The sequence below is a fragment of the Macrobrachium rosenbergii genome, chromosome 56, assembly GCF_040412425.1.
Source record: "Macrobrachium rosenbergii isolate ZJJX-2024 chromosome 56, ASM4041242v1, whole genome shotgun sequence".
NCBI lineage: Eukaryota > Metazoa > Arthropoda > Malacostraca > Decapoda > Palaemonidae > Macrobrachium > Macrobrachium rosenbergii.
The window spans coordinates 39,808,315-39,834,963 of NC_089796.1; the positions used below are offsets into that span (position 1 = coordinate 39,808,315).

General features: G+C 37.5%; 1 protein-coding gene across 1 annotated transcript in view; it reads left to right on the forward strand.

The window, feature by feature from the left end:
- The first annotated feature begins 9,115 nt into the window (after positions 1–9,115).
- The window catches only part of LOC136836355 (uncharacterized), a 450,152-nt gene continuing 432,618 nt past the window's right edge, over positions 9,116–26,649 (forward strand). The window contains exons 1-3 of the mRNA XM_067100539.1: positions 9,116–9,134; positions 12,545–12,626; positions 12,826–12,959. Coding sequence (XP_066956640.1) covers positions 12,599–12,626; positions 12,826–12,959 — 162 coding nt within the window. The 5' untranslated portion in view covers positions 9,116–9,134; positions 12,545–12,598. The remainder of the gene's footprint in view (positions 9,135–12,544; positions 12,627–12,825; positions 12,960–26,649) is intronic.

Sequence of the window (26,649 nt, forward strand, 5' to 3'; positions counted from 1 at the left end):
TCCATTCTCTGAAGACACCCATTGTCATGACATTTTTGGATTTCTCGGGGGAAATAGGTTTGCCATGTGTTCATCTGGGCGCTGTGTTCCCCATGTTGGACAGTATGGCTCTTCCAATTGCCTCTGTAATTCCCCTGAAGCCAGTCCCAAGTCCTTCAGGAGTGCTGTGCCTTTGGTGGGCTGCCCTTGCTGTTCTTGGGGTAACCCCAGGTGATGGCCTCCCAAATCTGCTCGTTGTGTCATCAGTCCTGATCACTTATCAATGTAGGATGGTAATGATATATGGGGCTTTCGTCTGCATGATGGTTTACTAAGACTAAGCGCCTAAATGGCTATATAGTGAATGAGGAACACCAGTGTTGCGCCAAAAGGTTGGTGGGAAAACATTGGTAGTGCGCGGCTGATACATTTACCCCATTCAGCAATAGCATAAGCAGTGCCATTACAATCAGCAACATATCTTACACTAACCCTCTTGCTTTTACCTACCCAAATACCTTAGCCAAATCCCTAATCATCGTCCAACAAAGGCTAGTCCCCAAAGACATGGGACTATGCAAAATCCCTTGCCTCTACTGTGACCAATCCTGCATCAGTTTTACAGGTAAATCACTCCCCCCGAGATTAATACAACATAAACGTTAGGTAAGGTATGGCCAACAGAGCTTAGTATTTTTAACCACATAAATAACCATAATCACAGAATAAACTGGAATTTGTCACGTATAATTTATAGCAGCAATTGCCAGATCAAAAGCCAGATGGTAGAATCAGCACTGATTAAACAAAGAAATATGATGAACCTCTCTAAAGGAGACTGTGACTCAGATATTATAGATAAAATCTTCCTCCAACCAGTGATTAAGAAGATCATAAAACGAATAAGCAAATCCAGGAAGAGAGAGAGAGAGAGAGAGAGAGAGAGAGAGAGAGAGAGAGAGACCTTATGAAAAACTTTAGAGGGGTACAAAGAGTGTGTCCAAAACCACTACAAGTGATTCAAAGAAATATTTTGAGAAATAAGAAATAGACAAGTAAACATGACATATAAGGGTAGGAGGAGCGAATTAAAATCCCAAATGCTGGGAAAAGGAAATGAAGATGAGAGGAAGGGAGAAAGAGAAAAGGTATTTTTGAGCTTCCATTGCATGTCAGAGAGGGTCATGGACAACTGTTATCCGAATCTGTTGCCCATGTGCACCACTGTGCTCTCTCTCCCTCCCTATGATCTATCAATGTTCTTTCACAGAGGTTAAAATCGAGTTTGCGACCACCAGCTCTTTGCAGGCCTCTCTGACAGAGACGATACGCACAATGTGACACTTCTCACCCATTATCCAGCAAAACTGATGATTATCAATGTGCACTTAGTGTTCCATTGAAGTTAATTTTAGTTAGAATTTGATATCCTTTTTACGATTAAAACCAAGTGATGCATGTAAACTGCATAACTTTCCTACGGTACAATAAAAGTAACAATGAAGAATTCCTTTGACAATCTTCTCTTAGGCAAGGTTATCCCGATTATGGATGATTATCATGTACTGTAAAGAAACAATTGCTCCTTTTATGGAATAATATTTTTAAAGTATGTGTCTGGACCATGTAGAACATTTTTTTTTTTACTTCAGTAAATTGAATAGGTAGGGCTATAGTGCAATCATCAGGGACAACCCCTAGCATTTTTGTTCACACTATGCGTTTCTGGCTAGCAAGAGATACTGATAAAATCAGCTGTTTGTTCTTTGTTATGGCTGTCCCCTGAACTTAATTATTATCTATATTTTCATTTGCAGCAGTAAGTGATCTTAAGATGAAAAACTCTGTTCTGCACTATATGACGTAATGTAATATTGAAAAAAAATCTCTAAAATTTTCTGCGTGAAGCCTTTGTTAAAAAATCTATTTTTTATTACAGAACTGTATTCTTAAAACGATTTTTTCTGACATGTTTTCCAAAAAGAACGATTGAATTCGTTTTGGGAGAGCGACTACTCATGATTTCTTTAAGAATAAAGTGATGCAAGGAGTCAGAAAATGGCCCTTGGATGTTCGTGGAAGTTGCTGCATAACAGAACTGTTCATGAATGGAGTGTGGAATGGCTGATATTTGCAGTTGATACAGTACTGACTGGGAATTAGCAAGTGTAACTCCAAAAAACTGGTGAAAGATTTTGAAAGCGCCTGAGAAAGGTGAAAGTTAAGGGTAAATGTTAGTAAGAGTAAGTTTATAAGGGTACATGTAAGCAAGGAAGAATGGGCAACGTGTCTTGATATGGAAGGTAAAGAGGTTGCTAGTCCTCAACCCTCTGTCAGATGTTGTAGGACTTTGCACGGGACTGGTATTACTCATCCAGTTACTAACCAGAGCTCACGTTGCTTATCACCGGTTTTCGGAGTAAATACTACAACCAGCCTTATATATTTTTAATGTGTGGCTCGCAGGGTAACATTGATAATGATGATGGATATGGTGATAATGGGCGTTGTCAACATCTGCTCGTATAATTCATTATGGTGTCGCTATCAGTTATACATCACTCGATGCGTTAGTTTCATATTTGCCATGAATTCTTAATTACCTTGTTTCAGAAGTATGTCGTAGAATATAATTTAATATAAAAATTACAGTGCAGGACTCATTCGTTTGTGAAATTAATAGTTTCCTGTGTAATATATATATATATATATATATATATATATATATATATATATATATATATATATATATATATATATATATATATATAACGATTTCATCATACTTTGCTTTCCAGTCTTGAACAGTTAATCCTGAAACGATGTGAGGGACTTGACCGAGGCGAACAGCGCAAGTTGCCAGCTAGGTAAATAAAGTTAATGCAGAGTGTATAATATTCGCAAAAAAATTACTGCTCTTCTTTGACAGGCAACAACATTCACATTTTAGGCACGTCCTCTTTGTGAAATTTTACCTTTCGCTTATTTACAAACCAAAAATATCCTATGGGAAGGCCTCACAATCCTTGAATGTTGAGTCACCATACTCATCAACATCTTCCTCAGGTTCCTCTGGTGTCCGCGGTTTAGTTTACCTCCTCTGGTGGACCGTGGCCTTGTACTTATCGTTGTCCGTTCTTCGTAAGTGATGCAGGAGTTGTGAGGGCCTTATGTTCATTCTCCCTTGCATTTAATTCTTCTCTGGCCTTATGTTCATTCTCCCTTGCATTTAATTCTTCTCTTGCCGTTACTATTCCTAAGTATATAGTACACTTCCAAATACATGTGAGCATGCGGAATCTTTTGGTTGGGAAAATAACAACGCTCTGCATGTTCTGCTTGAGTAAGACTACTCTTTTGAAAAATTCCTTTTCTTTTGCTTAACAGGTGAGTGTAGATGGAATTTCTTGTCTGACAATTAATGATATCGGAATATTGTGCAACTGTCGTCAAACAAAAAATACTTCTATAAAATAATGAATGTTCAAAAGACTCTTGTTAAAGCAGGTGTAGCTACTTCTGTCATTGCCATCTGTCATAATCATCTAGACATTTTCAATTTTTATCTTTCAAGTATTAACAGTTTCGGTCACAGCATTCAGTAGAGAAATGCAAATGATTCACAAGGGTTTAAGAAGAAAATTGCCTTTGAAATTATACTGCACATTGCGAGGCATTAAAAGTGAACGTAAGTTGCTGTGTGTGTGTGCGTGTGAGCTTCATGCCAAGGCCACCTTGGTTGTGGAGCGCTTGGCCACCGTTTTGCTCCTCCGTTTATTTGATTCTGAAATATGGAGGGACTTGCAATTTTGTGTACATATTGTTTTGAAATACTAATCACGTATTTTTTATTGCAGTGTTAATTTTCAGCATATATTTTCTAAGTTGATGACTATGCTGTAAGGCCAAGTCATTGAAATGTTTCATTAACTGGGAATCACGCTGGACGTCCCACCCTCTTTCTTGTATTACTCCCATCAACTGGACTTTGTTATATATCTATCTATCTATCTATCTGTCTGTCTATCTATCTATCTATCTATTTATCTATTTATCTACCTATCTATCTATCTATATATATATATATGTATATATATATATATATATATATATATATACAATATATATATATATATGTAATTTTTATATTAAATTATTCTACGAAATACTTCCGAAACAGGATAATTAAGAATTCATGGCAAATATGAAACTAACACATCGAGTGACGTATAATTGATAGCGATGCCATAATGAATTATACGAGCAGATGTTGATAACGCCCATTATCACCATTAATACATGGCCTGGGGGGGGGTTCCCGTGTGCATGAGATGTACCCTAATTCACCCACTTGCCTTTTACAGTAGACACCTTGAATTATCTGATAAATCAGGGTGGACTTTCTGAAACCTGGCAGCAAGTGAGAAATTTAGGCTTAATTTCACTGTATAGGGTGATAATTTCGACACGTAAACTCTGGGTACCTGACCTTAAAATACCCATATCTCCCTTGAAAATTAACGTAGAAGGCTCATTTACCACTCAAAATGTTCCTTTTAATGTGCTCTTTCCAATGATATATAAATATTTAACGTTTAGGGCTATATTAGGTCATATATACCCAAAATGTCACCAGAAATCGAGAAAAGCTGATGATTTACCTCGTGAAGGAAAAATGGTAAAAATCAAATAATATTAAAGAATGAATGGCATATATTGACAATAATCAACACAGCAACACTATATTATTCAAATAATAAGCACTTTATTACTTTTTAAACGCAGAAGCATACAGTAACTTTTCATAAAAACTTTATTTTCAAAATGCCAATTTATGGTCATTGCTATCTAGGTGGCATTTTATCATGGTATGGGGATTAATATTTGATGATAAAGTACTTTGAAAAACTTCTCAAGTGAATAAAATTATAAAAAATATATAGTTTGCACAATTTCCTTAAATAATTATTGACTTTATAAATTCTGGATATAGCATGAAAATTTTATTAACCTATGACGTAACTTTAGTATTAAAAGGGTACTATGACATTGCAAATGAAGAAGTTGTATTGGTTGAATTAAACTAATTCAAACATCCATAACAATAGTTTTAATATCAAAAGATAAATTCAAAGGCAGTATATATTTAATAATGTAAATACATGTATTTAATTTATAATTGAAATGTCTGTAGTTTATTTTCATGGCTAAATATTCTAAGCTTTAACTTACATTCGTAAAGGAGTCAAATTTACACAAGTTCTTATAGACGAATGACAGTATTTGCTTCTCATGATTGTGCTTTTAATAAGATTCCTCATTCCATACTGTAACCTAAAGGATTGCTACATGTTGCATCACTTACACCTAAGACAGGTTGACATTTACAAAAGCTGCAGCAAGGAACATGATTGCTGCGACAGGGACAGTGATACGTTCCACATTTTGTACAACTGCACATCTCAGTGAATTCCTCAGGTATTAGGTTCTTTCCATCAGTTGGCACCAAAAGATCATCAGCTACTTTATAACCATATAACATAGGATCAAGGGGCTCCAATTTAGGTTTAGATAAAACAGAAATCAAATGATATGTGGTAAAGTATGCTCTTTTTATATGTTGTATTGTTGCATAGCTAGTAGGTGGTAGGTTCTTAAAACATGACCTCTTGGAATGATGATACATATAGTTTCTCAGGTGATCTGCTGTTTTACACATTGTTGCCTGCTTCAGTACTCTTGTCAAATACTCTTCAGCCATGATAACTTGACTTTCAAAATTATTTTTAGTTCCAAATTCTTTTAAATACATTTCTGGATGTGCCTTTAGAGCAGCAAGTTTAGTCCCAAATTTGCTTGTGTAATCACAGCCAGTCAGGAAATGCAGTGCAGGCAACACTTGGTATAGTTCCCTCCCTAGCTGAACAGTCAATGTATGAATGGCAATATACCTGACTGAATCCCCAGATCCAGTTTTAATCCACAGCTCACTGCATCCTTGATAATGAAGTTCATTCCAGTAATGCAAGAACAGAATTAAGACATCAGTATCAGATGAAAGGACTATAAGTTGGTTACATCCTTGTTGAACTGCATGAAGTGCACAAACAAACAAGACGAAAAAATTATGTCAGAATGCACCATTGAACATCACCTTAGGAAGGATCTCGGTCTCCCCTGTCATACTGCCGCTAAGAAGCCTTTGCTAACTGAGGCAATGAAGAAGAAGAGGCTGATTTTTTGCAAGAAGTTCAAAGGTTGGACTGGGGAAGACTGGTCTACAGTGGTATTCAGCGATGAATCATGTTTCTATGTAACCAGGAGCACTGGGAAGAAGGTCAAGAGACCTAGAGGGTCGAGTTGATTTGACTCTAAGTATACTGTCAAGACTGAGAAGCATGCCGCCTACTTCATTGTGTGGGCGAGTTTTAGTGGGAAGGGAGGGAGTGGGAGGTTGTATTTTTTACTGAAAAGTACAACAATGAATGGGGATCGGTATGTAAATGTGTTGAAAGACCACTTGTTGCCCTTCAAGGAAATCTGCACATGTGTGTTTTTATGCAAAATGGGGCACCGTGTCACAGTGGGTCTTTGATTGACCATGCAGTGACCCTGCATCAAACTAATGCATGCACATAGAGGAACGACACTAGCCCATCTGGGCAAGAAAGCACCGTAATCCCAAAACCGAGTTTTTAAAAGGACTGACCTGAGGAACAGATCATCAGAGACCGGGCAGAGACATATCAGGGACATATCTGGATGCAGTCGAGTCACCATCCTTCCCTTTGCTTTCCTGCCTCCTTCAGAATGCTGTGCCCCTACCACCTTGTAGGGCCTTAGTCTTCTTACCCATGAAGCCCCTTAAGTCCTCCTCCACCACCATTTCTATGCTGAAACATCTTATACAAGGTAAAGTGATCTGTTACAAAGGTTCTTTTGATTCAGTCACACCATCTTAATTCTCTCACTGAACTTCCTACTTTATTTCCAAGTGCCAGTATTGCATATCAACCTCACCTTATTAGTGGAGTGTTACGTAAATTCCATTGTTTGAGTGATTACATAAAATCACGTGTTCAAGGCACCCTCTGTTTGCTGCCTTGTCTTATGCTTATTTTGACTGTGTCCTTAGTGGTCTTTAATTCGTAAATCTCTCACTTACAAAGGGAACGTTAGCCATGGAATCCTTCCTTGATTGTGCCTTGCACATCGTGAACCCCATGACGCCCTTATCAGCATCGTCATAGCGACGGATATATCTTCAAGTGTTCATAGTCTTGTATTATGCCTAATTTCTCAGGTCTTACCTGCCTAATTAGTTCACTTCATCTTCTGATTGTTTACTAATGTAAATATATGTAATCTTAAAACTTACCCTAATTGTTTACTTACAACTGCCTTGTGAGTAGAGCCCTTAGCTAAGTTGTATCCCTCTTTTCTTTGTTTATTACGATTACTTGAATCAACTATGTAAAGTCCCCGCTCAATGCGTTCTCTGTAATGAACACCCCTTTTTCTGCAGTGCCTTCACATTCGACCTGGGTCGGCCGAACACATATTATTATCATTATTGTGAATTGTATATTTTATTGTCTGTTCAAGTGACCATGCATTACGTATATGCAACAGAGTATTTTTGTAACAGACCAGACATTGTTAATCATTATGTTTTCTGTATGTACCTGTCCTGTTTTTGTAGAGAAATAGTTTGACCTCAGGTCACTTATAAACCTTTGTACCCGCGGTCTCTGCGTTATATGCAGACGTCCGCACGCTGCTTTATAAGCGGATCGCTTCATTAATAAACTAGCAGTACTTGTCTTCCTGCTCATTATTTCACATGATATACATGATATATATATATATATATATATATATATATATATATATATATATATATATATATATATATATCATGTATTCTGTGTAATGATAATAATTGCTGAAATATCTTATGTAGTGTATGTAAGATTTCACATGAATCAATTATATGCTTTTAATAATAGCATAATATACAATCACTCATTTTGTCTGCCAGCAACATGTGTTCTGTACTTATGATTTCGAACGTTGTGTTTTGGACCGGCTGCCATCAGTTGAGATAAGGAAGACTCGCAATCTCTTTGTGTTTCATAACATGTCAATTACAATTAGTCGTGTGCATATTGCATCGGTCGTGTTGAGATTTCGTTAAAAACTTTGTTCAATAAGATTTTCTGTTCCAGTCACGTATGCTTTTTGAGAATTGTTGAGAGTAGAGATTGCACAAAACCCACATGGCTATTACGTAATAGAGTTTCTGAATGCGTCAAGAATGATTACGTCATGTTTTTGTAAGATTGCATTGTCTCGGCCTCAAAACGTTTTGCTTAGGAAGTGACATCATCTTTTTTTTATAGAATGTTCCACAAAAATTTTGCTCTGGGATTGAAGAGAGGATTAATTTTATTATAAGACCAGATACCGTGCTTCTTACATTAATTGTAATACCTCTCTCTCTATATATATATCACAGAGGCGTCGTGAGTGGGGGCGGCTGGGGGGACATATGTCCCCGGCCGCAGCATTGTGGGGGCGCCAAACTGAAGTTGAGAAGACATCTTTTTTGGGGGAAATGGGGTGATGAAACCAGTAACTTAGAATCTTTAAGTTTTTATGAGTTTTCAGTACATATTTTATATTTAACGAAGATTGACTTCCTTTAATGTTCATTATATATAAATGTAATCGTTATGTGTTAATTACTATACTAACAAATTTTATTACGTACTTATCAAATAAGTGGTTCAGTGACTGCGAGTCAGTGCAAAGATATTGGATAGTTACCCCCATCAATCTAGTGCTTCGTTTTCTTTCGTGAGCATTTTTTGTGCATAACAAACAGTAGACACCAATTATTTTTGCAATTTCACAAAGCTGAGTCTGATGTTATAATCAATACATAAAGTATTTTATTTATTTATCTTTTGCAACGAAAAATATAGTAAGAAATTTGAATTTATGCAACCTTTTTTCATTCTCGAATGAGAAAGACGTCAGTCACAACAACACTGTCAAGCTGTCAACGCAATTTCACAATTTTCTACACGCCGTGAGAACCAAGGTATGAAAAAGTTAGCACAGACGGTAGCCACAGAGCCCAGGCCCCAGAGGTAGACTAAATCAATTTTACTAATACTAGACTAGGAAGCGATTGCTAGTTTGTCTTAAGCGGCTATTACAAGGGTAAGTTTTGTGTGAGGACAGCACCTGGTATTCCATCAACCATCCTCTCAGCATGCTCAGGCTAGCATAATCACGATATACTGCTTAAACAAAGTGTCCAATCCAAAGTCCCCTTCATATTTGTCTGCTGAAGTTCAAAATGAATTCATCTACTGTTAGAAGCACTTTACTGAATGACATCCGAAGAGATAAGTGTTACGGTATAATGCTTGATTCCACTCCAGATGCTGCACACAGGGAACAAATGTCGGAGATAATAAGATACGTAGAGATAAACTATAAAGAAAAAAACAGTTTGCGTGAAAGAGAGTTTCCTTGGATTTATTCAAGTACACCAAAAGGATGCAGCAAGTACGGTAAATGTAGTAATGCAGCAGCTGGAGAAAGATCATTTGCCTTTTGACGACTGTCGTTCTCAGTGTTATGATAATGCTGCTGCTGTCATGTCTGGACACAAATCAGGAGTACAACAAAGACTTGCTACAGTGAACCCTAAAACAATATATGTGAACTGTAACAACCACTCACTAAATTTGGCTGGGGTTCATTCCGCTAGTCATGAGTTGGTGATGGTCACATTTTTTGGAACTGTGCAGGCAGTGTATGTTTTCTTTTCAAGGTCGATCTATGGATGGGAGAGATTAAAGAAGAATTTGCCTATATCTGTGAAAGCTGAATCTGAAACACGCTGGAGTGCTAGAGCTGATGCAGTTCGACCCATACATGAAAATGTGGGGGATTTGGTCCAACTTTTAGAGACCATCGGAAGTCATTTGAATGAAACAGATACCAGAAGTGAAGCAACACAGCTACTGAGCAGAATTTTGACATTTGATTTCTTTGCTGCACTAAGAAGTTTTTGGAACATTTTACTTACCAAGATTGACAGAGTCCAGAAGCGGCTGCAGGATCCAAAATTGAATTTCCATGAGGCAGCACAAGATATCCAGGCGTTGCAAGTTTATTTCCTTGCTAATCGGGAGGATATCTACCAGACATCTATCAAAAAAGCAAAGGAGCTCTGTCATGCTTTGGGCCAGACGATGTAGAGTGAGGAAAATAATGCCTGATGAAACTGGATATGATGCTGCTGCAGGCCTCTCAGCAGAAAATGAGATGCAACGTCTGCTAAAAGGTACTATTGACAGAATGCATAATGAAATGGGCGAACGGTTCATCAGACTGCATAACTTGGATTCAGAGTTTGGCTTTCTTTTGGATATTAAGGAGTTGCTATCTACAACCAATGAAGCATACATCAAAGAAAGGTGCATTAATGTGGCAAGTTTCTATGACACTGACTTAGATGGCTTGGAACTGTTTAGCGAAATTGTAGATTGCAGAATGCTGCTTAAAACACGAGATGATGTTCTGATCACCAACCCACAGGAATTACTTCGTTTCATTGTACAACATGGGTATGAAAGTGTTTTCTCAAACCTTCGAGTTGCCCTTCAGATACTTCTGACCATTGCAGTATCAATTGCTAGTTGTGAGCGATCATTTAGTAAGTTGAAACTTATCTTGTCGCATCTGCGAACATCTATGGGGCAAGAGAGATTGTCAGCTTTAACTCTGCTAAGTGTAGAGCAAGAGATCGCAAACAAAATAAACTTTGATGACGTGAGAAACAGATCTGCGGCTGTAAAAGCTAGAAAGATAAAACTGTAAACACATTGTAACGTGCATCAATACTTAATGTCCTACAATTCATTGTCAATCCTTTTCTTTGTTTAGGTTTTCTGTTATCAATATCTGTCTAATTATCTTTACATTCTAATACCTTTTACCGTCTTGTTTCCTTGCATATGGTTGATCCTAAGCATCCATCACTTCAATCTTTTTGTTTTCATTATTTTGACGCACGTTAAACATTCTTTAAAGAAACGTAAGGTTTATAGTTAGTGAACTAATTCATCTTTGTTCTTATCAGTTTTCTTTTCAGGCATTATAACTATTCAGTCTTTTACCACAAATTCTATTTTTTATTTTTTTTAGTATTAACTTTTATGCTGGCAACAAATTGTAGATTTTCATGATTTTCTTAGCCCCCTGTATTCCCTAATGTTTAACTCCTTTTTTTAGTCAAATTTATTTAATTTGCCATTTGTCTTTGGTTATTGAGAGTTACTGGTTACTGTGATGCTTTACTATAATCTACATTTTAGCTATTTTATCAACATTTTGGAATTTATTTATGAGGGCTAATGATTAATTAATTGCAGTAAAATAAACTATTTCAGTTTGCAAATTCGGTTTGTGTTCTATCGTCCCAGAATATTATTATGCAAATTAGAATGTTTTGTTTTTATCACAATATATCTAAAATAATGAAGGCAAACATTTCCTGCCAAGATTAGCACACTCAAATGAAAATAGTTCTCCCCCCGGACGGGACCCCCTTTTGGGGGCGCCATAAAAGACTTTGCCCCCGGGCGCCAGCAACCCTCACGACGCCACTGATATATCACACGGTTTTAAACTCTTAACGTAAAAGTAAAGATTTTGTACTAGTCACTCTTTAGGGCTTGTTAAAATTTCTTGTGAAATCTTGAAGTTGCATTTGTGTAAGTGTGTGAATTCTGAGTGTTTTGTGGCGCCACAACAGTTAAGGTAATTTTTGGTAACAGCCATAACTGAAGTTTACAGGTATTGTAATATTGTTTACAACTTAAGTCATGACTTAAAATACTTTGGTGATTATTTTACATGGTATTTCATTTTCATTTCTGGTGTAATAGTGTGTTATAAATGTCATTTGAATTGTTTAATTCTTTTTGAATTATTTGATTAGCTCTTTGTGAATTTAACACTTTGCCATATTTTATATATTTTATATGCTCGGGGAATTATAATTGACAAGTGCGCTTGGCCCGGTCAGGATTTGAACCTTGATTTCTCAGTTACGGTAAATGCACTTATCAATTATAGTTTCCATTGCAAGCAGGTATAGTAAATTCAGTAATGAGCAATATTTGTGACTTAATATTTGTGAGTATAAAAAAAATCCTGTATGTAAGATAACAAAACTTCATAAATTTGTATGTGGCCATGTTTTCCCTTTAGAAAGTTATTATTAAACAAGAAATTTTAATTTCATCAATGTAAAATTGTCCAGGGTCAGAGGTGGGTGTGAATAATAGTCGACAATAATTTAAATTAGTTATGCTATCCATCGTTCGTGAGTGCAAAAGTATTAAAAGGAAATGGATGCGCAACCTTTAACTCGTTAGGAATAAATGAAATAGTGAACTTAATGTCAGTCGGAAGGTGATGAGATTCAAATTTGTAATTTACCATAAATCCATACACTAATCTTCGTTCCTTTTCTTTCCAGCACAATCTTTTCATTTGCCTCTTGTTGAAAATCACACCGACTTTTGCTAGGACGATGAATGATCGGATTTTGCTACTGATTGGTAAGTAATAAGAGTATACCATGTCCAGGAAGAAAGCACAGCAGGTTTTATGCCTGATGTTTCGTGAAATGTAAAAAATTCGATTAGACTATCCTGTTGCATATCGTGTTGAGGACAATCTTCCATTTTGGATCACATGAATAATGCGTATTTTGAAATATTATTGCTCTTTTCTGACCAGCATATCTCTTATCCTCAGCAGGATTCACCATCATCCAAAATTTTGCAACAACTGTAGATTTACAAGAGACTTTTGAAAATAAACCCTGGATCAATACAAGCAAGTTTCTTATAAATATTACCCGTGATCATCTCAGGGCTGATGAACTGCAGGTACGTACTTGAGATTCAGGGTAGATAAACAATATAATGTTAATGTTTGTATGTTATTACCCCAATTCGAATATAAACGTTTGTTTTACTTATAGTTCATATTCCATCCAGATTGAAAATATGCATTGCACCAACTACAGTTCTATCTGCTACCCAGGGAAACACTGAAATATAAACATTGCCCTCTCTTCTCTTGTTGTCTCATTAAGAATGGACTTTGGAAATGTTCAGATATAGCTCTTACCATTCGTTCTTACATTGTTTTGTGATGTGTTTTTATTGTTGGTGTGATTTTTCCTCTGTGTCCATTCATTGCCAGTTTTCATCCTTATGGTTATGATTGCCTTTTTCATAAAATTTCCAGTGCAAGAATCTTTCATTCTATATATACTTTTTGTATCTCCTGTGGTGGTGTTAATTGGGCATGTAGGCTATCATGTAATGAAATCTTAAAGAAGACATTTATTTACTATAGCATCAAATTCTGTTTTTTTTTACCTTATGCCATTTATACTTGCACTTAATTTGTTTTGTTTTTAAACTTTTCTCATTCCCTTGTATGACAGTGTGAAGGACTTGATTTGGAATTAAATGTGACCTAATGCAACCAATTCATCCACCTCCTCTCCTGATGTGATTTGTATGTGTCTGTAATTTCCATTTCTCATCACTTGAGAATAAGGAATGAGAACAATAGTACTCCAAACAAAGAAGAAGAAAAGATTTAAAACACTTAGAAATAATAGGTTCTTACTGAAACATAATTGGGGGTTTAATACCTGGCCAAGGTTTGGTTCCCAGAACCAGAATTAACTCTCATGAATAGTATGCTGTTAATTAAGGTGAGCTTACTTCAGAACCTCCCCTATAAGTACTTGACCAAGTTACATCACCATAGAACCTCCCTATAAGTACTCGACCAAGTTATATCACCATGTCTGCTCCTGTATTTTCCTTTCACAGCATCAGTTTATCTGTTTCTTTTAAGTGATATAATCTCAAGCCTTCTCCAGTATCTCTCTCCTTTTTAGACTATATAATTTAATAAGGTGCAGTTCGGTTATAAGGCATAGTGTTTAGAAGTGATTTGGTATCTTTATAGACTCTAGCTCATAATTCGGGGATATTTTGCTCCTTCTTGGTACTTTGAGGTTGTACCATTGTGGGTCTGTGAAGTTTATAGCCAAATTGAGTTTTTCTGTTTTAACAAATGTCCATTTCATATAAGTAACTTACCAAGTAATTACATAGCTAAAGTTTCTACTTGGTGGCAACCTTTTAACAATTTGCAGTAGTGCTTCTTCTGTTTTTGTGTAGGTGACAGGCCCCTCCCACTATCAGAGCACCCGGGAAACAACTGGCATGTAAGCTCAATTTTGTTTCTGCCAGCTTGTCGTACACATCGGTGCCATTGCAGCAGCTTTTTCACAGTTTTCAATTGTCTTTTGGTGGAGTATAATGGCTTTTTTTTTTTGTAGCCAACTAGTTTTTGTCAGCTTATTAGCTTTTTTGGATTAATTATCTAGTTTTTTGACAGAATCATGTCTGATTCTAGCAATTCTAGGTTTTGCTATAGCAGCGAAGGGTGCAAAACTGTGTTAACAAAATCATTTTATGATCCTCATTCAATATGCAGGAATTGTAGGGGGCAAGAATGTAGTAAGGAGAAAACTTGTAATAATGTTCTTTTTGGGATGAAAAACAGTGGAAAGTGCTTAAATCGCACTTAGATAAATTAGAGAGGGATAGGAAAAATAAGGCAGCTTCTAGAGCAGAGAGACAGTCACCAAGCGTAGAAACTACTCCTAAACCTAGTTTAGTAGCTAGCTCTGATCTTCCTTCTACTCCTATTCCCGCTTTTTCTCCTAATACTGGCCCTCTTACTATTCATCCACCTACTCCCGTGCCAGGCTTCCTTGTGCTTCCGACCCTAACACCATTGCCAGTCTCAAATCGAGGTTCAATAAGAATATAAGTCTTTTGTTAGTACAGTGGCAGAATTGGGAGCATCATTGAAAGTGATTACTGTATGGACAAAGTGTTCACTAAAAAAGTGATGAGTGACAGTGTAGTGCAAGTGGAGGAGGTGGCTACCCATCCCGTTGGTTCTCCTGGGCGAAGATCCCTGTCATACTCCCCTGAACCTTGAGATGACATACCGGAAGTCCAGGGGAGGCCGATGGGGTTTGCCCATGGGTAGTTGCTCCTCAGTCGAGCCTGTTGCACAATCCCAAGTGTCTACAGACAGCAATTGGAAAGGCATCTCTTTGGAGGTGCATCAGTTGTCTTCCAGTTCTGATGATTCCAGCACGGACAGGAGGCCCCGGAAGCAATATCTAGATACTTCATGTCTGCTTAAGCGCCCTTCAGCTGATGTGGGTCGCAATTCGGATCCACTTCCATATCAGCAGTATAGGAAGGCCAGTATCAGTCCACAGCCTTCTTGTAGTTATGCGGTGCACACTTCTGTCCCTGTCCCAGTCCAACAGTCTCTCTTGTCTTTATGGGACAGTCCAAAGGCCTTCTCACAAGAGCGTCCATTCGCTGAGTGCCCTCACCTGGCTCCCAAGTGCCCAGTGTCCACTAATAGGCACCCAACATCAGAGACCAAACGTCTGGCTCATCTCCCTAAGTGCACAATGCCACTTTTCGAGCGCCTGGTGCCAGCTCCTGAGCACCCAGCGCCAACTCTTCAGTATCCGACACCCGCCTCTGAGTGTCAAGCACCCTCTCCCAGATGTGTTTCTCCTTTCTCTCGGAAGTACCCGTTCCTCTCGGAAGTGCCCGTTCCTCTCGGAAGTGCCCGTTCTTGGTCTGAAGACACATTCGTTCTTGGTCTGAATAATCAACCCAATTTCATGTGTATAATATACAATTAGCGAGTGATCTATAGCTAGAAGTGTTCATGAACTGTCGGTGATTAGATTAAAGTCAGAATAGCACGACAAAGCGTCGACTAAGGTGTTTTTTTCGAGTGAAATATTAAAAATTCAACATCATGGAAGTGTCTAGCAACGGTATGAGATGGAGAAAGCTTGCCTGCCTTGCAGATTACCAATATGATGACTTGGCAAGCAGGGAGCTGGGGTTTCTTATTGTTGAGACCAATAACAACTCCAACCAAAAAGATGCAAAAACATACACAGACATAGAGAAAGGATACGATCCTTCAAGCTGGAACAAGTCAGCAGAAAACATAATGAAAATAATTGAAGGAATACCAAAGAAAGTCCAAGTGATCAAGAGACTTATAAAGAAAATTTACATCAATCAACACATTCCAACAAAGAAAATGAACAAGGTGAATATAGTGAATATACTGGTTGATGCAATAGGAAAACGAATGCCTAAAGCATGCAATCTATGTATGTGTGGTACAGCATTGTAAACCCACAAAACCTGATAAGGAAATGCTGTGCATGCCACTTACCAACTCACCCTACATGCGCAGAAGTACAGCAAAATAAAAAAAAAGGACACAAAAGTATTTTGCTCAACATGTCTAATATGGGTAGACAGTGTTATTAAGTCAAGACTTGATGTACAAATAGTAGAGGATGAAGAAAATGAGGAAGAGGAAGAAGAGGAAAATGAAATAGAAGAATAAAATAAGATTGAAAAGATAGAAAACAATAATGAAAACAAAGAACAGGATAAGAGTATGGATTCAGAGAAACTCATATACTCTATATATGAGGCAATACAACAGCATACATACGAATAAATAAACTATGACATGACAACCCAAAATAAAATCCCAAAGAGGTTGTACCCATATATACTGTACTTACTGACAGGAAGGAGCAAGAAAAAAAAAAGAAAGAAAGACATAGTCTGCACTCTTTTGAAAAGAGGGAATTGCATATTCGGTGAAAGATGTCACTACAAACTACAAACATCCCAAGATATGTCACAACTATGAGATTTATGGCAAATGTGCATATCTAGACGGCTATGAGGTTGAATGCAGTGATTTATATCCAGAAATATGCAAAACCTTAAGAGAGGGAAATGTATGTAAGTTCAACAAAAGATGTAGATATATGCATCCTGTAGCCATGAAGAACGAAAATCAAAATCAAATACATAACAAAAATCAAAGAAAAAGTGAAGCAAATAAAGAAAGGAATAAAGAATATGAGACAAAGGAAAAATGCAAGCCAACACCATGTTATGAGTTGTCAGCATCACGATATGAGGCGTCAGCACCTAGGTCGGTGAGACGTCCATCAGATGGTGATGGGTACAGGGCAAAGAACAAACAATGCATTTATGATGCAAGGGGATGGTGCAGGTATGGAGAAAAATGCAGATATATGCATAAAATGAATAAATATGAAGAGGGAAGATCAAATATTTTGGAAAAGCTGGATTTTTTAATGTCCGAATTTCTGGAAACGAAGAAAAGAACAGTATATCAGAGCAGGAAAGAGGCATGGGAAAATCCTTATTATTACCCATATTAGATAATGGGGATAAAACGCAAACCATCATAGTGATGAATGCGCAAGGTTTAGTTTCCAGTAACCCAAAAAGAAAAATAGAGTTCTTAGAAGAACTAACCCAAAATGAAAAAAATATATATAATGAATATAAGTGAAACATGGTATTCCCAAGAGACTGGTAATGATGATCAGATAAAGGAATTCCAAACTTATAGATCAGGTAGGAAAAATAGGAATCAAGGGAGAGACGTTAATCAAGGAAAAATCTGTGAGAAATATAGTAACACAGAATGTGAAATAATTGCTGTAGAATTTGAATCTGAAAAATTAGTGAACATCGTAATATACAGACCCCCTAATACTAAAGAGTTTGACATAATAGACAAATTAGATAATATATGTAGAAATCACAAAGACTGGACTATACTCCTATCCGAAGACTTTAACTTTCCTTTCGTAGATTGGAAAGAACGAATAGGAGATTGTGGTTGCTTTTATGCATGTAAAAAAGAGAGTAATAGTAGCGCAGAAGATAAGAGACAATTTGAAAAGCTATTAGATATGCTACTAGAACATAACATTCAGCAAATAAATCACCTCCCAACAAGAAAGGAGAATACTCTAGACCTAGTATTTGTGAATAAGGTCAACTATGTTAAAGAAATAATAGTGTATAATACGAGTGTTTCAGACCATAATGTCATAGAATTAACAGTCCGTTCCAAAGCAAGTGAAATAAGAGATAAGCAAGAGATGAAAAAGTGGGAAGGATATGGAAAATACAATTTCTATAGTAAGAATATAAAATGGCCAGAAATAAATGAAGAATTAAACGAAGACTGGGAAAACATATTCGTAAGTGATAGTATACAGGTAAATACGGGTATATTATATAAAATATTAGAGAAAATAGTGGATAAATATATTCCGAAGAAGAAAAGTAAACACCAGTCATGCATACCAAGAGACAGAAGGATCCTGTTCCAGAAAATCAGAAAGTTGAAAAAAGATCTTGCAAAAGAATGCATGGAAAGTGATGGAAATAAAAAGTAAGAGAGAAAATGTAGAATAAAAGATTATACAATCAAAAGAAAATGAAAAATGGGACTTAGAAGAAAAGACCCTACAAAATATCAAACAAAACCCCAAACTATTCTACTCATATGTGAAGAAAATGAATAAAAGAAGAGTAGAAATAGGCCCTCTAAAAAACAAAGGGTCTTAACGAATGAAAAAAAGGAAATATGCAACATATTAGCAGAAAGGTATAAGAGAGAACTTACACCTAGAATTGATAATGAAGATAATGATACAGGAACAAGAGATGAAAATAGGGAATATTTATTGGACATAGATATTAGTGAAGCTGATATTGTGCAGGCTATCAAAGAAATTAAAAATGGGTCAGCAGCTGGATCAAACGGTGTACCTGCCATTTTATTAAAAAAAAAGTAGTTCATTCTATCGCAAAGACGCTCGCAATATTATTAAGACAACGTGTAGACACAGGCAAGATTTATGATGAACATAAATTATCATAAATCACTCCTATTTTCAAAAGTGGATCAAGACTAGAGGCAAGTAATTATAGGCCTGTGAGTCTAACATCGCATATTATGAAAGTGTATGGAAGGGTAATGAAGAAAAATATAATGAAACATTTAATGAAAAATAGTTTGTTTAATATAGGTCAACATGGTTTTGTACCCAGAAAAAGTACACAAATCCAACTGTTAGCCCACGATGAAAACATATAAAAATATGATAAACAAAAAAGATACAGATGTGGTTTACCTAGACTTTGCAAAAGCTTTTGATAAGGTAGACCATAATATATTAGCAAAAAAAATAAGAAAACATAATATTGTGGACAAAGTAGGAAGATGGATAAAAGAATTTTTGCAAAACAGAAAACAGATAGTGATTGGAAATGATGAGTAATCGGATGAAGCTAAGGTAATATCCGGTGTGCCACAAGGTACGGTGTTAGCTGCATTGCTGTTTGTTATTATGATTGCAGACATAGATAGTAATGTTAAGGACTCGGTAGCGAGAAGTTTCGCCGATGACACAAGAATAAGTCGAGAAATTACATGTGATGAAGACAGGAACTTGCTACAAAGAGACCTAAACAAGATATATGAATGGGCAGAGGTAAATAGGATGGTATTTAAGTCTGATAAATTTGAATCAATAAATTATGATGATAAAGAAGGAATGATATATGCATATACGGGACCTAACAACGAGACAATCACAAATAAGGAAGCAGTTAAAAACCTTGGTGTGATGTTGAATAGGAGCATGTTATGCAGTGATCAAATAGCAATACTATTGGCAAAATGCAAAGCAAAAAATGAGAATGTTGTTTCGGTACTTCAAAACAAGAAAAGCCAAACACATGATTATGCTTTATGAAACGTATGTATGTAGTCCACTTGAATATTGCAATATGATATGGTACCCACACTACCAAAAGGATATTGCACAAATAGAGAGTGTACAAAGGCCCTTTACAGCTAGAATAGAAGAAGTTAAGGACCTTGACTACTGGGAAAGGCTACAATTCTTAAAATTATATAGTCTCGAAAAGAGAAGAGAATGCTACATGATAATACAGTCATGGAAACATGGAGCTAAAAATATCAGAAAGAGCAAGCAGAGGTAGATTAATAGTGCCCAAAACTATACCAGGAAAACTAAGGAAAGCACATAGGACATTAATCCACTATGCACTAGCATCAATAATGCAATGATTATTCAATGCATTACAAGCTCATCTGACGAACATATAAGGAGTGAGTGTAAATATGTTTAAGAATAAGCTAGACAAATATCTAAGCTGCATCCCAGACCACCCAAGATTGGAAGATGCAAAATATACCAGAAGATGCATTAGAAATTCTCTGGTAGACATCAGAGGTGCCTCACACTGAGGGACCTGGGGCAACCTGAACGAACTGTATGGTCTGTAAGGTAAGGTAAGGTTCAGTCTGCTCAGAGACCACGGTCTCTGTTGCCTTCAGATCAAGAAGAACCATCGTTGGCTCCTATTAAGCAACAGTTAGCTGAAATCATGAGCTTGTTGAAGAAAGCTTCCTCTGCTTCCAAGGCTTCCCATGATACTATCCTGTCCCTGGTCTCATCAGAGGAAGAGGCCGATCAAGATCCTGCTCCTCCTTTTTATGTGGCTCTTCTACAGTATCTGTTGGTGAATTTCCCCACTTCTTTCTTTTGCCCAGCTGCTTTGATCTCGCCTGCCTTGACATTTTTGATGAGGGGTCAACCTGACAACAGGACTAGACTTCCTAAGATGGTACTTTCTTCATCCTCCAAGAAGTCTCTCAAGGAGATGGGAGATTGGCTTTCAGCTAAAAGGGAGCGAGGAAAATCGTCTTTCGCCTTACCTCCCTCTCGCTTAATTCGTAGGAGGTATTTATCTTACGTCACCAGGGAAGCTCCTTCTTTGGGAGTTGCTGCCTCTTCCCAAGGATACCTCTGTGGCCTCACTGACTCTTCTAGGCGTTCTGCGCTTTCGTTGGCAGAACTAGATCACCTTGTTAAGGACCTTTCCAAGATTTTTGAAACTTTTAGCTTTCTTGACTGGACAGTGGGCGCACTGGCCACGAAAACTGAGGACTTCCAGGATTTATTGGGAGACATTGCCTTGGACTGGCTGGGAGTCTTGTCCTGTGAAGACAAGGCCATTAGAGATGGCTCTCTAGAGCTTTCTGCTCTTTTCACCTTGGGAGTACTTAAGAAGAGAGAGCTTTGGTGCTCCTTTACTACTAAGGGAGTCACACAGATGGAGAAGTTGGCCTGTTATTTTCACCTCTGGACCAACATCACCTTTTCCCTCAGGACCTCCTGGATGTGGGACAACCTTGATGTGGTGTGGGGGCTCTTGAACCCCAGGAATTTGTTCCCGGTTTGAGTCCAAGAGCCTCATATATTATTATATATTTCTTTGGACTAATTTTGTGGAATTTTCCACTTTTGCTAAAATTTATTGGACCAGATAAATAGGAAAAGATATCATAGCTGGGATTGGGTGTATATCCGAAGTAAATAGTTGGAACTGTGGTAGGACCATCAACTGCCCGATAATATCTGGACCTGAGAGTTATCAGATTGATAGCTCAAGGGCAGAACTATCCTTAAGGGCTTGACCATGGATTTCAGGGGGGTCTGGTTCTGGGGACAGGACTCTCGGCATTCTATCTGGTTTGCCCATAATGTAATTAGGGTGAGGACGATTGTATTCTTGTAATATTCTCAGTCCTAGCAAGCGGGTTTGGCTTACACTTGGGCCACTCTAATCATTTTGTGCCATCCCCTGTGTGCTGTTGGTGGAAGAATAAACTCCATGAAAGGCCGACGATACCTTTCTAAAGTTTTCAGGTTGAAATTTTTCATATATAGAAACTTTATTCTTTATTACAAGTAAAAATAAAGATTCAAGTACTCCTGGGGCCTTTGATGGTACTGACTAGGCACAGTTGATGACTGCTGCAACCTCCACAGACAACCTGTGCAGTAATATCAAATCAATGAATGTGAAAGATTTAAGAGTATTGCATATTGAGGATCTACCAGTCGTATGTGATTATGGAACCATCTCTACTACTCTGAGTACCTTTGGTCCAGTAATGGAATTTAGAATGAACCATCTTGAAATAGAAGCTAAGTGGGAAGCTTGGGCTACTTTAAAAAGCATGAAGATGCTTTCAAAGCAAAGCTGCAATATTGAGACACTAGAAATATGCCAATCTGCCATAAGAGGAAGTTTGACTGACAAAATTCCTAGAAATATGGATGTCTCTGAATGGGCTGTAGATAGACATCAAAGCCAACAGAAGAGCATTTCGCCAAGGGATCCCAAACCTACTACGTGGCTGGTAGCAACAGCAAAGGAGGAAAAATATAACTATTATAGATTCAGTAGATACCTCCAGAAAAAAAAAGTAGGAAGCTTAAAGAGTGGTGAGATATCTCGATCTGGTAAAAGAAAAATTCTTATTCATGCAAAATCAAAGACCCAGGCACAGATGTTGAGTTTGATGCAGGTTAAAGATAACGAAATGCTAAAAGAGATCAGATCCCACATGAACTTCAGCTATGGGAGAGGGGTATTCTTTGAATTCACAGAAGAAGAAATCTTAGAAATGAGCCCACCATCAGTATGGAAAATAAAAAAGATATCTAGTGCAAACATGATCATTTTGACATTCGAGGACCCAAATGTGTCATCCCATGTCACATTTGAAAATGAAAGAGTGAGAGTAAGACCTTCAACCCAAAACCTATGCAGTGTTTTAACTGCTTCAGGTTTGGCCACTCATCAAGAGTATGTAAAAACCCTCAAGCTTGTATTAATTGTTCAGCCCCTGAATAGGGTTTATGCTCTCAGGCTCCAAAGTGCGTTAATTGTCACTTAGATCACAAATCCAATGATAAAAACTGTGAAGAATTTAAACTTCAGCAAGCAGCAATAAATAAAGCAAATGCTGAGCACATTAGCAAAGATCAAGCAAAAAGACAAATCGGGAAAGCTAAGAGCTATGGTAGAGCTCTAAATCCCTTACCCCTTAATACCACAAGGGATCCAGTCAGTACAGGAGCTTCTTCCTTTGTAACAGTTGCTCCATCCCCTGTGGCAGAGGCCCCGCCCTCTGGGTCAGGTGCCCGGCCTGGCAAAGCAAGAGCACACTCCTCTAAAGGAGGTAAGTCACCTTCTAAGGTAGATAAGGCACCAGCTGGTGAAGAAAATCTACCCATACCTTTACCATCTCCCACAATAGATGAAGTATCTGAAATAGATTCTCTGCTCCAAGAAAAGGTATTAGACAAAATTAAAGTATGGAAGAGAGAGAGAGAGAGAGAGAGAGAGAGAGAGAGAGAGAGAACCCTATCTTTCTCCCCTCCTCCATCTTCCCACAGCCAAAATGAAAATGATGGTAATCCTGAAGTTAACGGGAACTGTACTGGCACCTCAGTTAGACCAAAGGAGTCCAGCATTTTGATTAAAAAAACACAGTAGCAGAGATCCATCCTCATCCTAAGTAGCCAAAGAGAAAATAATAAGGGTACCAATGGAAAGCCACAGATCCAAAGACCATTCATAAATTCAACATCCCAAAGAAACAAATTTAACAAGGCAAAGGACTCTAAAAAACTTAAACATAAATAATGTCAGTTTTGCAGTTGAACTGTCGGGGTATTATTTAAAGTGCTGAACAAATCAAAACATTAATCAGGGATTCATAGGCAAGGATAATATGTCTTCAAGTAACAAAAATTGGGGACAGATTATATAAACCTGGTTTAAATTATAATTTCTACAGATCTCCTCAACCAGGAGAAAGAGCTCGAGGAGGCACAGGTTTTATTATCCATAAATCTATAAAATGCAGCATCATCCAACTTGACACTATACTTCAGGCTTATGCAGTACAAATTTATATTGATAAAAAGATCACTCTGTGTTCTCTATATCTGCAGCCTAGATTGGAAGATCACCTATATGATATATCTGGTAACAACAGGCAATTAGATATTTCTGACCTTGAATACCTAATTGACCAAATGCCATCCCCATTCATATTAATGGTTGATTTTAATGCAAAACATACTCTTGGTGGCGGGGTTTGTGGGGGGGGGGATAATGTATGTGATAGATGTAATATTATTGAGCAGTTACTTGACAGGAACGATATAGTTTTACTGAACAATGGATCACCAACAAGGTATGATGTACACCATAATTCCTCCTCGACAATAGATTTACTTATATGTTCCTTGGCTCTTGCACTAGAAGAAGTAAGAACCCTTATGGCAGTGACCATTGGCCCATACGTCTAAAATATATTCATAATACTCCATCCCCATGCCTCCCAAAGTGAAAACATGAACCAGACTGGAGTTCATGTGAAAGATTAACACATATTGAAAAAAAATTCCAAGGACTTCCCTTCTCCAATTCAGGCTTATCAGCACTTTACTGAAGTGGTACTAGATAATCCAGAGAAATGCATACCTAAAACTGCAGGTTTGCCACAGCATCCAGCTGTTCCTTGGTGGAATAAGAAATGTGCAGTTGCTAGGAAAATCGCTAGAATGTGCTTTCATAGGTATTTAAAGATCGCCCTGTGTGGCAAACAAAATAGCGTATGCCAGAGCTTGTGCAAAGCAGAAAAGACCTATGAAAAAGGCTAAGAGACAATCATGGACAAAGTACATCTCGAAGGTCTCTGCAAAAACGCCATCTAGCCAAATCTGGAATAAGATCAGGAAATTGCAAGGTAAATACATTCCAGATCCACTACCTATACTAAAGGTGGAGAATGGATATATATATATCTGATCCTAAAGAAGTGGCAGAGATGTTTGGCAAGCACTTTGCCAAAGTATCCAGTGCAACACAGTACTCTCCTGAATTTCAGCAAATACGAAATTCTACATCGACAGTTCCACCTCATTCCAATAATACAGAGGCTTTCAATATGCCTTTCACCAATGACAAGATGCTGAATGCTTTAACTAACTCATCATCAACGTTCCCTGGAGAGGATGATATTACGTATGAAATGTTAAAGCACCTTCCAGAGCCCAGTAGGGGCTTCCTCTTGGACACTCTTAATGATCTTTGGAAACTTCATACCTCTCCAAAGTCATAGAAGATGTCAGTTGTCGCCCCCAGTCTTAAGCCTGGTAAGAACCCAGAACTAACTCAAACTTACAGGCCTATAGCTCTCACAAAGTGTTTGAAAGAATGGTGAAGAACAGATTGGTCTGGTATTTAGAAACAAAAATGCTTTTATCCAATAGGCAATTTGGATTCAGAAAGAATAGAAGTACTATAGAACCACTATTAATGTTATCAAGGGAGATCCAAAATGCTTTTGCCATCGAGAATCGAGTCGTTGGCGTCTGCATTGTTATTGAGAAAGCTTATGATACCACTTGGAGGGATGGTGTTCTGAAGCAGTTTTATTCAGGATTTTACATCAGATTGCTACCTAAAAGTTTGCATTGGATCTGCATTATCCTCTTCCTATTTACAAGAAGAAGGTGTTCCTCAAGGTAGCGTGCTAAATGTTACCTTATTTGTGATAGCAGTCAATAGTCTGATGGACCACCTACCAACTAGGGTCCAAGGATTATTATTTGTAGATGACTTTGCTATCTACTGCAGCAGATCTAATGCTGCACAAGCCTGCAGGAAGGTACCCTCTTCTTAAAAGAACAGGGTGGCGTAGCTCTCCTTCAGAACCTTGATGATCCATGGCTCTGCTCCTCTGATCATACACTTTCCCCAAAACTCGAGGATTCTGGCTCCTACCGGCACATGAAGGACTTCGTTTTCACTTTTAGGCATTGTCTTCGCTGAGCCCTTCTTAATGGACCTGGCCATGAAACAGACATTGGAATGAGTCTTAAACTGAGATCTGGGTCTACCTCCACAAAAGGGCTGCTGCTGAAGGGGAGAGGCCGTCATGGGCACAAAGGCAGGTGAATCCTTCGGACACTTGGAGGATTGAACCAACAGATCTTGCGTCGATTTTTTCTGAAGGACGGGCGCAATTTCCTTAACTGTCCTGAGGGAAGATTGATTGATTTATAGATTTTAGGCATAGGCTACTTGCCATGCACTGGGGCAACTATGGCCATTCAGTGCTGAAAATCAAATATTAATTTAAGTAAAATTCATCAAAACTATAAATTAAGATAAAAAAAATTTGAAAAATATATTTAGCTAAAATTCATTAAAACTATAAATTAAGATAAAAAATTGTCCAAAAAATATGTAGTCTTATAATAAGAATTAAATTTGTAAAATCTGTTAAAAAAGTTAAATTCTGAAATAAAAGTTAATTTTCTTTAAAAACAACATTATTTTACTTACATCACAACTCTCATCAAGTACCTCACTCGTGGACCTTTCTCAGGTAAAAATTGAGCAGTCAATTAATAAATGCTTTACTGTTAAAATTTCCTGACAGGAACTGCAGATTGGGGCCTGTCTCCCTTCTCCACTTTGCATTAAGTATCTATGCATAGCATGCGTATGTCCTATACACAGCCTTGTTAAAATAATGCTAGCCCTCCGATCTGGACGATCTGACGACTGCCATCTCTTAACAGAAGGCCGAATGGCCTTCAACTTTATATTACCAGTTGTGTTTTCCCAAGCCAATTTGCCACTTCCTACTTACATACATATGAATAATTTGCTTAAAATCAGA